Source organism: Podarcis raffonei, chromosome 1 (genome assembly GCF_027172205.1).
Source record: "Podarcis raffonei isolate rPodRaf1 chromosome 1, rPodRaf1.pri, whole genome shotgun sequence".
Lineage (NCBI taxonomy): Eukaryota > Metazoa > Chordata > Lepidosauria > Squamata > Lacertidae > Podarcis > Podarcis raffonei.
The window spans coordinates 53,199,622-53,215,905 of NC_070602.1; the positions used below are offsets into that span (position 1 = coordinate 53,199,622).

At 42.6% G+C, this 16,284-nt stretch overlaps 1 protein-coding gene across 2 annotated transcripts in view; it reads right to left on the minus strand.

Moving 5' to 3' along the window:
- Positions 1-2,026: 2,026 nt before the first annotated feature.
- TTC17 (tetratricopeptide repeat domain 17) overlaps positions 2,027-16,284 on the minus strand; it is a 55,263-nt gene continuing 41,005 nt past the window's right edge. For both annotated transcript variants that reach the window (XM_053387643.1, XM_053387651.1), the window contains exons 18-25: positions 15,562-15,818; positions 14,357-14,522; positions 12,270-12,390; positions 9,880-10,039; positions 8,511-8,594; positions 6,303-6,422; positions 5,328-5,471; positions 2,027-3,051 (exon numbers count right to left, since the gene is read on the minus strand). In XM_053387643.1, the coding sequence (XP_053243618.1) occupies positions 2,920-3,051; positions 5,328-5,471; positions 6,303-6,422; positions 8,511-8,594; positions 9,880-10,039; positions 12,270-12,390; positions 14,357-14,522; positions 15,562-15,818 (1,184 nt within the window). In that variant the 3' untranslated portion in view covers positions 2,027-2,919. The remainder of the gene's footprint in view (positions 3,052-5,327; positions 5,472-6,302; positions 6,423-8,510; positions 8,595-9,879; positions 10,040-12,269; positions 12,391-14,356; positions 14,523-15,561; positions 15,819-16,284) is intronic.

Consider the following 16,284-nt stretch of genomic DNA (forward strand, 5'->3'; position numbering starts at 1 on the left):
CTGATACCTACTAAACCCAATAATTTAGGGTTTAGCACCCACAAACTCATAATAATATTGTAACCTGATGCCTATCTTTGATTAAATTCTACAGTAGTCCGATATAGAAGATCCATGTAATCTTCTTCTGAAATATGCATGAACATACATCAGCTTCATTTCTGATGCCCCAAAACATCAAGAAGCATGGAATCAAATCTCATGGATTCATCACCTCATCATATTCCTTAATGGCAGATGTTGTAGGCATGGGCAGACTCTATGCTTGTGGGATTTGTTTTTATAAAAACTCTTGAGATCCACCAAGCAGCGCTAGGTACAAGGTAGTGGTTGGCAAAGGCAGAAAAATGGTTTCTCAAGTGGTGGAAGCAAGTGCAATGGGAACAGAAAACCGGGTGCAAGAAAGCAGACCTCCAGACCATTTTCCAGAGAAAGAGCAATGACCTGATCTGCCAGAATGCCATGATTGACCTTTCCTGCTCTTCAGGTGAAGGAGACTGAAAGCTTCTTAATTGTTTTGGGAAAATATCATTTCAGTATTTCTCTCTGCTGCATACAAATTAGCAATATGTAAGTTATGGATTTAGAAAAAAGGTGAAGGCACACAACCCCGAGTTTTACTGGTTACTTATCTAGCAATGCAATAGTGTTCATAACTTAATGAAAATGGAACTTGGTTCTAACTGTGCATTTCTGTTTACAGGTTATGTTGCAGGACACTCGAGAGAGGGTGCCTCCCACTATACTTCGTAGGCAGGGTCTTCAGGCAGAAGAGTGGCACTCAAGACCAAACCAGCAGAGCCATAATAAGCTCCTCAACCCCATGATGAAAATGTTCATCCCACCCCTGGAATCTCAGGAACCATGTAGAAAATTTTAAAAAGGTGTGGGGTGAAGAAAACAACCTCAGGACGAACAAAGGCACTAAATATCACATGCTATATGACAAATAACCAAGGCAAAAAATCAGAAAAACAACTCTAGAAGGCAGCAGAGGACAACAAACTAGAGAAGGAGAGATAACATAAGGAAAAAAGAACAGTGATAAGTTGCAGGAAAGGATCAATCAGATAGATCCCCCCCCCCCGCCCCAAGACAAGAAAGAAAAGGGTAAGTCTGGCGGGAAGGACAATTCCACCTGGAAAAGGACTTGAATAGCTTGAGTCATAGAATGGGAAGGGACCATGAGGAATGTGGGGCTCCAACCCATGACCCTGAGATTAAGAGTCTCATGCTCTACTGAGCTAGAGATGAACAGTTCCAAGGATCCTCCCTACCAAGTCCAATGGGAAGGATCACCCTCACTACAGAATGTCCTCTGGCCTAATCTGGCAAAAATGTAATTATACTAGTCCTCACTGCTTTGCAATCCAACAATGGCAATGAGTGTTGGAGCAGATTTCCATGTGTGCTTATCTTGCTGAAGCTGAAGATGCAGGCTGGATGTGCAAGGTATGTATGGTGATGCACCTGCCTACCATATTTAAAGGAACTTGTGAGCCTCTGTTTTGGACCATCAGTTGTGACCTACATGTATGTCTAGCTCAGTGGGAGCCATTTTCATTTGCGTTTTCAAGCCTTCAGCAGTAACTAGGGTCTGGCATGCCTGATCTCCAAGTTGACAGTAGGCAGGAGCTGGCTGCTCTTAGTTCCTAGTTGACCATATGTAATGAATGCAAACTTTTAGAAAGATTTTGCAATATGTTGTTTGCTGAGGAGAAAAAGTCTGAGGAGGGGAGTCTGCTCTAGGGGTGTAAGCTTTCCCTGTGTCTTAAAAGTTCAGACACTGCTGCATTCTAATTTGCAGCACATGGACAAGTGTGAACCTATTCTCCCACTCAATGCAGCTGGAAGTGTGTGGAGTCAAATGCCCAGAGAGTCACATATAGAACACAATCCAAAGACCACTTGTACTCCAGTGTAACAAAGCTGAACCTGATCCCTATTGCACATTCAATACAACTTAAGGCAATTGCACCACATCTGTTGTAAAAGACATTTGACTATATAAAAAGAGAGGCCAGCATTCTCTTCATTAACATAATTCTTTATTTTTGTTCCAAGTTATGTGCCCTTGTTGATTCAACAATGAGACATGGAGCTTCAAGTCTTTCACTGATCAAGGTGGGAACTGATTTGGAAACAGACCGTTTGCCTTGTTTGCTAAAATGCTCTCACTTTCTCTAACTGGTAGAGTCACAGAGCATGTGGACAAATGCCTTTAACATTTGCACCTTGCACTCAGCTGGGTAAAACAAAAAATTAGTAAAGACAGGCTAAGGGCTGCAGTGGGTTTCACATATATATGGATATAAAATCTCTTAAATAATGTTTTGTCTTATTTCCCTTTTCTTCAGGTAACCAAAATAAAAATGATTTTACAACTAGATGTTGTGCTTGCCGCTTCTCCTCCTCCCCCTAAAAACAGTACAAAAAAGGGTCTGCAGCCACCTGCATTCTTATCTCACAATCAATCTCTGAGCTGGTAATGCTGTAATATGGACTGGAAGAAATGGTGAAACGTGAGTTTCTGATGGATAAAAATCTTCTTCCTACGTAGTGTGTCTGGTGCAATGATGTGCTTTGCATTTTCATAGATATGCTAGACAAGAAGCAGGTTACATTCTATGCTGGCACCAATTTGTTTTATGGAAAAAAAATCTAAGGATGTTTGGGTCACAGGCATGTGGAAAGTTTCTGGGCTCAATATTTAATTATACAGATGTTTAGTAAAAATGTTTTTTTCTGTAATGCTTCCAAGAATGCTTCCGTTTCTGAACAATAAAAACAATCCCAAATTCTTAGTTAAAATCCTGGTTTCCCAATTTATATTAGCACACCTCATTACAAGCATAATAGTGAAGAATGATTCAGTTGTCTTTTAAAAACAAAAGGGAAAAATGAAGAAGATTGTGATCTTTAAGGAGAACGTCTTTCTTTTTTCATGAGTAAATGACACTGAATGGCACGGATCCGATTCTTCGCTGGTGCAAACTCGGGTTGGAGTTTCAATGTTGATTCATACCATCTCATGGCTTTCTCAAACTCCTCCTGTAGGGCCCAGATGCAAAATGATTAGTGGTCAAAGTACCATAAGCCCCAGCAAAGCACCTACTAAACAGGTACCATGCTATTGATAGCAAGGCTATGGTGTTGAACATCAGGCTAAATTTCACACTGCTGCTAGTTGGATCGAGCCAGGAACAAAAACAACAGCTGAATTCTGGCACCTTTCAATAAACCATAGTTTAAAGTAAGCTTGCAAGAAACTAGGTATTTTTAAAAAATAACTGAAATAAAATAAACTTGGAAGTAGATGCTTTGAATCTCTTCCTCGCAGCAATGCTTGAAAAGGGGAAGGGGAAAGGAAGTCTGCGGCCTGCTTCTGCTAATTTCTGTAGTGCTAAAATATGATTAAGGGTTATATCCAATTGGGTCCTTTGTGTAAAGACATTAAGTAAGGGGCCTAAGACTCAATATCTTACTTTTGTGTTACGGTAGCCACTGAAAAATGGGAGTTGTATGCACACTGTTTCACATGAGAAGCTATTTGTGCAAGGCAATGCACTGTATGCATCGGCTCAAACTACACCGGCAGTGCATAAGAAGCCAGCATACAAACTGCTTCCCTTGAGGACCAGGGTTTTATGTTTTTTTTGCCAGTGACAGTGTCATCAAGGTAACACAGAAATTGGCCTGAAGTCATGGAACTAGTTTATGGCTCCTCAATGACTTAGCACAAATTATTTCCAGTTTAGCATTACCTTCAGGAAATGGAAATAATATGGTCACATTTTGCTGAGGGGTGCAGATTTTTAAGGTTTTTTTTTTTAAAAAAAGGCTTAGTTTTTTAATGAAAAAAATTAAGAATGGTAAAAATCAGTTTATGAAGTATATTGTGTCAGGAAGAGATGGATCACGTGGAATTTTTACATGTCAAGATAGGACAACCAGTTGCATCATATTGGAAAACTAAAAGAAACAGAATTTCACGGCGTCTTCAGTTAAGATCTGTTTTCCCCTTTGCTGCTCCTTGCTATTCTTACACCGGAAGAGAACACTTCTAACCTGCTAGCATTCTCATGTCAAGATGCTCCTCACAGCCAATGTACTCATTCATGAGGTTATTGCACTCCCTGATGACCCAAAAACTCCAGACTCAAACATTAGACTGGCAGAAGGGCATGACTGGTCATTGGCTGATCCCACACGCCACTGCATTTTGTCCCTAGTCTACGCTTTATTTGAATGCAACTTCTTACAATTAAGGCCAGAATTTTGACATTAATAACACCTTTACATTTATCAAAATGCAGAATTGCTGCCATTTCTGCAATTGCTCCTATGTTGACCCGTCTTCACACAAAAACTTCTATCAATGTTGGTAAGGCATCGCTTGTGCGTTATGTGAACTTGCTGCCAGCAAAACTTAATGGATTGATGTTTTCCCATCTATTCACAACTGTGTGCATTCAAATATGTGTAAAGGCACACTAAGATATACCCCTTATCCTTGTTCAGAGTAAGAATGACCCTCCCAGCAGATCATCCCAGACAGGAGGAGCTTTTTATTTATATTTTTTAACAAAGCCAGCCAGTGCCTCTGGTGGCTGCTGGAGATATGGTGGTTGCCAGGGCAACAGAGAGTGACATGGGAAGAAGACGACGACCATGGTGCTGTTTCCAGGTTGCCAGTGATGCAATGCTCTTTAATTGCCTCCCCCATCAACTGAGATGCTTCTGCAGCCCACAGTGTCCTATCAAATGCTAGCCAGGCTTCATGCCGAGGTGGAACAGGTCACGTGCTATGAGGGTGCCTAAAACTCTACTACAGGAAGAAAAAGGAAGAGTGGCATGACAAAGAACAGTGCAGGACGCTGCCCCCACCCTTATTGCTTGGGACTGGGGCGGGCAAGCACCACAGGCACCAAACCAGAGAGCAACTTGATCAGAATTTGGAAGCTGGAGACACCCACATAGGGTTTTGAGAATTAGCCAGATGATATCAACTGTCAGAACCAACAAAACCAAAAGGGACAACTCTCTACCTACCAGCTACATGACCAATTGCTGTCTTCACATACAACTGTGGTTTCTCTCCTTGTTCCTAAACTCTACTTTTTAATGTTGTATTTTAATTTTGTTTTTAAGTTGTAATCATTCAACTTGTTTTTATTATTGCTTGTAAGCTGCTCTGAGCCTGGCCTTGGCTGGGGAGGGCAGGGTATAAATAAAAATTATTATTATTATTATTACCTATCTCTAACACTGGAGCATCAGGATGCTACGAAAGGAAAGGGAACCGAATCTAATGATTATTCACTTACCATTGCTACATAGACATTAGCCAATGTGAAATGATTGACAACAAAGTGTGGGGCAATTTCTACTGCCATTGTAGCCACAATGATGGCATCATTCCAAAGCTTTGCATTGTGAAAGATGTTTGCTAGGCTTATGAGTGGCACATCCTGAAAGAGAAGAAAAGTGGAACAAATCTAGTGAGAAGAGTATGTTGCTTTAGGCCGAATCAGGTCATTGGAAATGACAGCTGTTGAAAGAACCGGCTTTGCTTATTAGGGTCAGCTTCTATTTTGGGGGCTTTTCTTTTCTTTTCTTGCATTGCCAAGACAGATTTTAATGTATAATGGCAAAATGAAATGACAACTGTTTAACTGATAGTGTGCCAACAGAACTTCCTAAACAAATAAATCATGCTGAGATTATGAACTGTCCAAAAGGCAGTGCCTTTTTGTTGTTGTTTTTGGGAGAAAGAGTTTGGTAGCCTGATATCCTGAAAAGTCCAGGTCATCTATGTGCAGGCATGCAGCTGGTTTGTGTTCCATTATGGGAGCAGAACTTAGCTAGCCTCTGTTGTGCCTACTGCAAGCACACAAAACACAGGTTGGATCCAAATGCTCTCTTGCATTTGTTTTGTTTTGGGAGGTGGACGTTTCCCCAGCTATAATCTTCCACACTGCACTGCACACTGCCCTCTATCCATAACAGCTTTCCAGTGGGGGAAGAGGCTGCAGCCAAGAGCTGAAAACAGTAAGCCAATCTTATTATTGTGAGCGGAAGTGTTTCTGCCACACTTTATATCTATTTTGAAGGCAACTGGAAGGCAACTGTAGATGATTGCCCTAAAATACTTTAAGGTTGTCTTGAAACTTCTGTATTCAGTTATTTATTCATGTGGGAGATGTTCTGGAGGCGTTAGTAACAGTGAAAGCACATAAACTTAGACACACAAACTGGAAGCTGGAAATCACAGACAGGCACACAGGTAATACAACACTTACCTTCATATGATAGGGAGTATGATGCAGAGCTTGCCGGAGGCAGTCAATTGCTTTTTTCCCTTGACCTTTTACCCTCCAGTAAAGGGCTGCCATGCTGGAGAGGACCCAAGAGGTTTGATTCTGGTGTGGCATAAAAAACACAAGTTGGGGTGGGAGGGGGGACAATATCATATATCATTCACATTTGCACAAGGACCTCATTATTTTCCTTCATCCATCCTAAGCTTATTTAAAAATTAAGGCACTTAACAACTTAGTAATGCACATCTTGTCTATGTAGACAACATTATATCAAAGGGTGCTAATGGATGTCTGCAATGGGTACAACGGCTATGTGCTTTCTTCCAAGAGCAGAACCTTGTATTTTGCTTAGTGCAGAAATGCTGCCACTCTTTGGTGATTTTCAGTAACTATTTTAACTACTGGTTAAGAGTTCTGTTTCCCATGAGGTGTTTCGAAGGAGTTGGATGGTCGGAGATGGGGTGGTGGGGAGAATAAGCCTGGGATGAATGCCAGCAAGCCTGTTTTACAAAAGGACCAACAAAGACTCTATAATCTCTGAAAAGGTACATTTAGGGCAGGGGTCACTGAACTTTTTCAGCAGGGGGCTGGTCCACTGTCCCTCAGACCTTGTGCGGGGCCGGAGTATATTTTGAAAAATAATAATAAATATGAACGAATTCCTATGCCCCACAAATAACCCAGAGATGCATTTTAAATAAAAGGACACATTCTACTCATTTAAAAACACTGATTCCAGAACAGTCCGTGGGCCAGATTGAGAAGGTGATTGGGCTGCTTCTGGCCCCCGGGCCTTAGTTTGCCTACTCATGATTTAGGGAGACCAGAGACTCTAGTGCGTTGCCAAAGGGAAATGGTAAATAGGCGCCCTTTGACAGTGTAAGAGGTTTCTGGTCTAATTTAGGGTGTTTTCCGTTTAAAATAATAAATATAATACTGAAATCGACACAAAGAAACATCCAATTTACACCATTTACAAGAATGTACCACTTTATAAGCAAATTTTAAACAATGATTACTATTACAATCCAGAATATAATACCCACAAATAAGAAAGAGAATAATAATGATTTACTAATGCATGTTAGCTTCTGCTTTCCATTGTTTTATCATTGCCTTTCCTCAACATACTGCGGAACCTCCTCTCATACATGTCAGCCCTTGGAATGACTACTGCAGTGGGCTTTATTTGGAACTGCTCTTGAAGAGGACTCAAAAGCTTCAAGTGGTGCAGAATGCTATAACCTACCTCCCTGAGAATGTAAGGAAGTTGGAGCATTTTAGCCAGCTTCTGGGCTCAGTTCAAGTTACCGGCTTTAACCTTTGAAGCCTTCCAAGCCTTCCAAGATACCTCTCCAGATATGTGCCCCTTTCCCATCAGCTAAGGTTTTCAACAGGTCCTCTGCTGGCATGGCATCATTATGGGAAGCAAGGATGACCTCCACAAGAAGCCAAGCCTTCTCAGTCACTGACCCCAAATTGTGTTACCACTCCCCAGAAGTCTGCCAGAGTACAGTCATACCTCGGGTTACAGCTGCTTCAGGTTGCGTTTCTTCGGGTTGCAGACCACCAAAACTTGGAAGTACCAGAACGGGTTTTGGCGGGTGCGCAGAAGCTCTAAATTGCACTTTGCCCATGCACAGAAGTGCCGAATCACAACCCACGCGTGAGCAGACGCGGGTTGCGAACATTGTGGGTTGAGAACATGCACCCCGCACGGATCACATTCGCAACCTGAGCGTCCACTGTAAATCACATTAGAGAGGCTGCAGGAAGGTGTTCAGTTGATAAATAATGCTCCCAATGATGGCTTTAATTTTATATTTGTTGTTGATTTTTAAAAACGTGTATTGGGAGCCACTTTATAAGAATATTTCAAAGAGAGAGAATCTAGCCTTGCGGTGGTATTCAATGTAGCACTCTCACAATTGTTCTGTCTGTGCAAGTGTCCCAGCGTGCCAGACAGAATGATACCTCCTCACCCTGTGTACTGTTCTGGGATTTCTCCCGACCACCCCAGAGCCAATTTTGGGGTGTATGCAGGGTCAGTAAGGGGCAGGGAGCAGAAGCAGAAGCCCTGATTTGTATCGCAGGTATTGAGGCAATACTACTGGTTACAGAGATGGCTATCAACCAGGTAAATTTAAGACAATATGAACTTGTAAGCTCTTAGTTGTGCACACCTACCTTTTCTAGAACTTTGGCTATTCGAGTCCCAACTTGTTCTAAAGACTGCGGTGGATAATGGTCTTTCCCAAGATTCTGCAACACCTGAGGAACAAGAGAAGGCAAGAGCTTAGGGTAATACAATCAATGCCATCTTAAAATCTGCATATTCCCTTTCGAAGATAAAATCTGTTCCGACAGCCAATGTGCTCTTATATCTGTGTATAAGCTTTCCGGCATCCTGCAAATGCAGCTACATGAACCAGAAGAAAATAATAACTTCTATTCTGAAAGTGATGAGAAGCCAGGTCAGTGTCTAAACAAGGGTGTTGTGCTTTCCAGATTTTGCTGGACTACAACTCCCATCATTCCTGGCCATTGGCCACATTGGCTGGGGCTGATGGGAACTGGAATCCAACAGCGGACGAGCACCATGTTTCTTATCCCTGACCTAAGACCATTCAGTTACTGGTACTTCTGCTAGATAGTCTATATGTGGCAGCTAGACTGGTGACTGGGAGTGGCTGCCGAGACCATATAACACCTGAAAGATCCTCATTGGCTCCCAGTATGTTTCTGAACACAATTCAAAGTGTTGGTGCTGACCTTTAAAACCCTAGATGGCCTCGACCCAGTATACCTGAAGGAGCTTCTCCACCCCCATCATTCAGCCCGGACACTGAGGTCCAGCTTTGAGGGCCTTCTGACGGTTCCCTCCCTGTGAGAAGTGAGGTTACAGGGAACCAGGCAGAGGGCCTTCTTAGTAGTAGTGCCCGCCCTGTGGAACACTCTCCCATCAGATGTCAAGGAAATAAGCAACTATCTGACTTTGACATCTGAAGGCAGTCCTGTTTAGGGAAGTTTTTAATGTTTCATCGTGTTTTAATATTTCGTTGGGAGCCGCCCAGAGTGGCTGGGGAAGCTTGGCCAGATGGGTGGGGTTTAAGTAATTAATAATAATAATATAGAACTTTTGCCTGATTTTATTTGGGTTGTTGGGGGAGTCGGGTTCATGGAATTTGAACTTCTGATTCACTTGAGTCACATGGCAGGATAGCTCAACAAAGGTTCGTTCTGTACAGGCACACCGTCTCAAACCACAATGTTGTGCATTAGCACACCACTGGCATCGAATAAATGTTGAACAGAGGCAATATGAGCCTCATACTGCACATCCTTTCCCCACAGGTGTCCTGCACATCTGTTTTAATGCTAAAGTGCAATCTGGAAGCACAAGAAACCTGCGTTGGCACTGCCATCTGTCAACATCTGTTTCACACATGCTGCTAAACTACCACTAGCACTGGGTAGACAGCAATAGGAAATGTTACCTGCAATGTGCAAAGAAGCTTCTTACCAGTGTGTGTGTGAAGCCCACAGGTTAGCCTACCTCTTTTAGCTGACTCTCTCCCATGTAATGAAGACTAGCCCGATTGGCAACACCTTGAAGGTGATCCAAAGTATGCATGCTGGCAGGTAGGTTGGCATTGCAGAGAGGTTCCACGGCAGGTTCCTGCAGCTGGGTTGCAAAATCTATGTGTTCTGTAATACTAGAAATGAAGGGAAGGCCAAATCTCATCATAAATGAAGTATTCAGAGAAAGAAGTTGAAGGAGCAACAGTTCCAGGGCAGCAATAGCTTCTCCACAACACATTGTATGTCTGCACTCTACCAGCTGATTTCAAGTTATTTATTTAGGGTTTTTTAAAAAAACATGTTTCTACAGTGACTTATAATTGAACTCCTCCCAATAGCTTATAAATAAAATTTAAAACATAAGTAAATAAGCAGCAACGTTAAAACTCCGCACTAAAAATCCATTCTTTAGTCTAGATGTTAATTGTATCTTAATACAGACATCTTATGAGGCACACCCCAGGGCTGGCTAGTTGCTCCTGTACCAGCCTTACATCGGGACTGAGGACTGGCATGTTCCTTTTGCTTCTACCCCTTGCCTCAGCGTTCTGGAACAATCATTTGCACTGAGAAAGTGGACAGCATCCCAAATTATTATTTGCGTGATTGTGTCAAAACTTGGAACATCTGAGCCCACTGTCTCCTCCAAGTACAGCTATACTTTGAGTAGTCTGTCAGTCACTTAATAATGGATTGATATATGCATCTATTTCATTGCCCCGATCCTCCAAATGAAACAAGTTCAGCTAATCAGCTTTGAATGCTTGCACAAGTCTTCTCAATTTTCAATGAGATTCATCTTAAGATAGTAAAGAGAAAAAGGAGCTTCCTTTTAAAAAAGCGGGGGATAGATTTTATCTTCATTTTAGACAAAGATCTTTTATTGCAAAATACTCTTATAAGAATGTTTAAGGGAGAAGCAGGCTACTCAAATCTGTTGCTACCATTCCTTGCAAAATCCAGAAATTACTTATGGAGCAAGAAAACAACTGGCAGCTTTCCCAATCCTAGTATGTGGATATGTAACAGCAAGCTTCCAAATCCTTCATAATGCATTCCTTTAGCATTAGGTTTCAGTTTCCCACAGTAAGATGGTATAAATGATAATACTGCCAATGAAACTACACAGGCGTTAAGAAATCTGTTAATAAGCCAGACAGTAAGTTCCAGAGTTAACAGATTGTGTTATGACATGATTCTTGCTCACTCAGCATTGTATTATATCAACTGGGCTTAGGTCCTGGCTTTAGCAACAAAAATTTCAAGCCAGCTACCTGAGAATATATTATTTTAAAAGTGGCATTCCACACTTGGCAGCAACTCACACAGCTTTCAGGTTTAGAGAGCTCCAAATATGATTTAAAAGTTGAGAGGTACATATAAAAATACTCAAGTTAAGATACACTGTTGCTTTAGTGACATGCCACCTGAACTATGGCAATGTGCTCTATGCGGGGCTGCTTTTGAAGATGGTTGACAGAATGATACTAGGGCAGAATGTGGCTGTCATAACACTGAATTTACTTTTGAATGTCACCATCTTGAACATTTATCTAATAACCTGACTACCTCACTGCTCATTCCTAATGCCACATCATTTATGAACCGTTGTCTTTTAAGTTCTGCAGGGCAGGAGATACTGCTGGAGGGCACTGTTAACAGATGGTAACATATTGTGCGTTAAAAGAGACAAAGGTGATTATCCTGGGATACTGTGGATGACATGATTATGTAAAAAGGTAAAGGTAAAGGACCCCTGGACAGTTAAGTCCAGTCAAAGGTGACTATGGGGTTGCGGTGCTCATCTTGCTTCAGGCCGAGGGAGCTGGTGTTTGTCCACAGACAGCTTTCTGGGTCATGTAGCCAGCATGATTAAATAGGTATCGCTTCTGGCACAACAGGACACCGTGACAGAAGCCAGAGTGCACGGAAACACAATTTACCTTCCTGTAGCAGCGGTACCTATTTTGTCTACTTGCACTGGTGTGCTTTCAAACTACTAGGTTGGCAGAAGCTGGGACAGAGCAAAGGGAGCTCACCCTGTTGCGCGGATTTGAATCACCAACTTTCTGATCAGCAAGCCCAAGAGGATCAGTGGTTTAGACCACAGAGCCACCTGCATCCCTTTTATGACAAGATTAGCCTCCCTATAACAGTGTGGCTGGAGTAGGTAGAGTTCAGCCCATAATATTTTAGAACAGTGATCAGTCTTCACCAGCCTGGTGACCTTTAGCTGTTTTGGATTCCAATTCCCATCAGCTCCAGTCAGCACGCAGGGAGGGCACCCAGCTGTTGAAGGGCGCCACAGATCATCTGTACTGGTTTGTGCACTAACCCAGTTTGTTTTCAAGAAAAAACACTCACTCGATATTTTTAGCAGAAACAGCAAGCCATGTGCTGGCTACTGTAGTAAGTTCTACTCTGCGAAGTTTTATGCACTCATCAGGACTTGGCCAACCCAAGCTGCGGTAGTCTCGCCTTTTCCCTGGAAAGAAGCAAACAAGTTTTTAGTATTAAGTCTGAACACAGCCAAAATATGCAGTGCACACAGCAAAATAAGGGATATTGCAGCTGGCTAACTGTTACAAATAACTGCTCATGTGAGTGTTCTAATCATGCAAACAGGTCAACATCTGAAGTGGGAGACATATAGAAGATTATGATGGATACAACTTTTTGAACAGCAAATTGTGAACAGACCTCTGCTGCTCAGATCTATGTATAGAGACATAGGAGTCAACTCCTAGGGGGCGAGGGGTCTTCGGCCCCCAATACAATATGTGAGGGGGCTCGGCCTCCCCAAAGTGGATGGGCATTGCCATTCAAATGGTGTGTGTGCACTGTGTCATGTGGTCGATTATGTGGGGCGGGGCTTGCCCTCCCCAATATTTTATTCAAGTTGGTGCCCCTGTATAGAGATGTGGCTTGGTGTGAATGTTTTTTTTACTGTCCAGCACAGGTGGATTTAGGGGAGCATGGATACAGAGCCTTGGGGGCACCACAACTATTATGTAAAGTGGAAGGCAAAAGGCAGGGTTTGGGCATTGAATTTTGGCATCACACAAGGCGCCACTCAGCTCAGTCTTAGTTCATCAGACCAAGAGTCCTGGAAGTCTCTGCTGGTAAGTGTAGTAGTATTACCAAAAAAGGCAGCAAATAGACAACACAGGTGGAAGAAACTGGCAGATGTCCCTTAGGAAACAACAGTCCTATCCCTGCTTTGCCATAATTCTGTACATCCCATCCCTACTCTGGGGTTTAGGACCATCTATTTTTATGCTCTCTTGGCCTTGCTATGTTTGGCTCAGGTGGTGCCTTGCTCCCAAGTTGCATTCAGCCATGGCATTTGGCATGGTTGCTTGGTCTCCTCTTAGTCCCAGGATGGTAACATGAATGCTTCTCCAACAAAATCATGCTACTAAAGAGAGAATGAGAGAGACGATGGTAGCTTAGGTGGCTCAAATCAAGAAGCACTTTAAATGCCCTCACCAACATGAATACAGCCCCTGCTCCTTATTATAAGGTAAGTAAAAGGAATAAGATAGCAATTCTTATAAGAGATACATACTTTCAGAAACCCAAGTTTGACTCTGAGCTTTACTCTGAAGTAATTTAGACAAAAGGTTAATTAAGCCCAATGCCACATTTTAACCCATAGAACCTCACAGTTTTGTTACTTGCTTCTCCCTAATTCATGTATGATGAATATAACCTGTGGAGTCCTCAGATCTTAAGTCACACTTTTATTTGTGTTCATTCCGCTCGCATGACTGTGACTTTGGCTATTGGGAAATATTATATCATGTTATACATCTGTCAGGGAACTGCCATCGCAGCTAGAGGCGGAGGGAAGGCTCCAGAGGGATGCCGGAGAGGGTCCCAGTAGGGAGAGAGGCAGCCCATCTGCTGGGGAAGGAAATCAGCCTAACACCAGTGGAGAAGGGGGGCAGATGGGGGAATCGGAGAGGAGGCTCCAAGACTCCTCGCCGGAGACCAGCGGAGAGAGGACGGGTACTCCGCTGCCCACACCCTCCCTGCGCAGAAGACTTCCGTGCAGGGAGAGTAGGAGGAGACTTGGCGTCAAAGAACTTATTTGCTGGAAGAAGTTCAAGAAACGCCCACTGATGGATTCTGCCAGCGACTGAGACAGCCACGAAGCTAGAGGCTGTCCAGACAGAAAGGGTTCAACCAGGTAACCTAGCCAGGAGTGGCGGCAACTTACGCAAGAGCAACCCCTAGAACCATTACAACATCTAACACTGTTTCATTGACTACAGCAAAAGGCTACACTGTCGTTTCAGGACAGAAGGATCAACAGACTTACATTCTTTTTTAAAAAAGGTTCCCCACTCCTCACCTATGTAATCATTTCTTATGCTTCACTTGAATCAATCATGAATAAAACACAACCTGAAGCTCTAAAAAAATAATAATCCTCAAAATATATATACCTGGTGGTCCTGGGGAGGGTATTTTTGGCCCACTGATCTCCAATGCCATTTGGTAAAGGTTATCATTTTCTCCATTTACTCCCTCCTCTCCATTTTTTCCTGCTGGCTCTTGTGGATCTAGGTTTTCCGTTTTGGGTTTCTTTACACGTTTTACTTGGAATGTTATCTGTCAAAGAAAAAAAACATCATGAGGGTTAGCAACCAAATATATCAGGCGTGCTGTTGAGAATAAAGAGATAGCTGGCTTTTGGTGGTCTGAGTTGATTTCAAGGACAATTTCCAGACAGTTTCTCTTTTCCCTCGATCTCCTGGCCCTCCTCCTCCTTCTGATTGCATTTCATTCATCAAATTGCGCAAGTATATAAAAATAATTCACTTAACACAAGGTTGGGCAACAATTCAGCACTGAGGACCACACTTGCAAGAGATAATCAACACTGCATGGAGAGAGTCTCATGGGTGAGATAGAGAAGTCTGGAGGGCCACTGGGTTTGTGGTTCGTCACCCCTGTCATAGGACTAACATGGCGAGGGTAAAGAGGACCATAGGGTGAGTATTCACTTAAATTTTACTCACAGAAGACCTACTGAAACTAATGGAAAACTAATGCAGTCATGTTTATAACATTTTATAACAATTGACAATTACAATTGATAAACATCAATGAAAACACACAGTACAGCTGAGAAACACAGAATTAATATACTATATATTATATACATCAGGCAATAATAAAAGTTCTAATAAAGAATGCTATATTCAAAATACAACTTGCTCTGTGATTGACTTATTGGAATGGTGAAGCAAAATGATCATTGCAGACTCAGAGGAGCAAACAGGGAGGGACTATATAATGGACTATGTTAAGCCTTTTCTAGCCACTTTGATATAAACTACAGGAACCGACGGGCAGACAATGTAACCGACACAGAATTTGAGTAATGTGTTCTGAAGGTTTGGCCCCCTTGTCATGGACTTTGAAGAAGCATGAACTCAGGATGAAAGGAAGAAATGAGCTAAGAGGAAGCCATGTCTGGCAAATCCTCACCGTGATCAACTACCACCCAGAAACCTATGCCCCATGGGACACACCTTGTGTGAATGTTCTCTCATGTGATTATCAGCATGCCTGAGCCAGGCTACAGATAATCCAGAGACACTGTACAAGAAATACACAGCTTGACCTTGCTGATGGGAGTTCTTACCCATTCAGTTTCGTCATCGTCATCATCTCCACAATCTCCAAAACAAGAGCTGGGAAGTCCGTCCTGAGAACCTTTCTTGAGGACACGGATCCCTTGCAAGTCCATCCGATGGCCTTTTACTTCCAGTGCCCCCTCAAAGGCTTCAAGGGGCCACGAATTTTCAAACTCGTCAACCAATGCCAACATTTCTTCGGACATCTGAGCATCTCCCAAACTCTCCACTTCTTCTGAACCATTGCTTTCGGCAATGACGGTGCCTGCAAAGGGGGAGAGACAAAATAAATCACTCGGATCAAAAGCTGTACAGTGGTACCTCAGGTTAAGTACTTAATTCGTTCCGGAGGTCCGTTCTTAACCTGAAACTGTTCTTAACCTGAAGCACCACTTTAGCTAATGGGGCCTCCTGCTGCTGCCACGCCGCCAGAGCACGATTTCTGTTCTCATCCTGAAGCAAAGTTCTTAACCTGAAGCACTATTTCTGGGTTAGCGAAGTCTGTAACCTGAAGCGTATGCAACCTGAAGCGTATGTAACCCGAGATACCACTATTATAATTAGGCTTAGATGCCAGACAGGATGGCATCACACATCTGCTTTTGCTTATGACTAAACTAATCCATAACCTTTCCTTGCCATACATAACAGCCTATATATGTTGAAAAGTCAAGTCACAATATCTGAGACATTATGGAAGATTACATATTAATTACAATAATGGTGTGAAA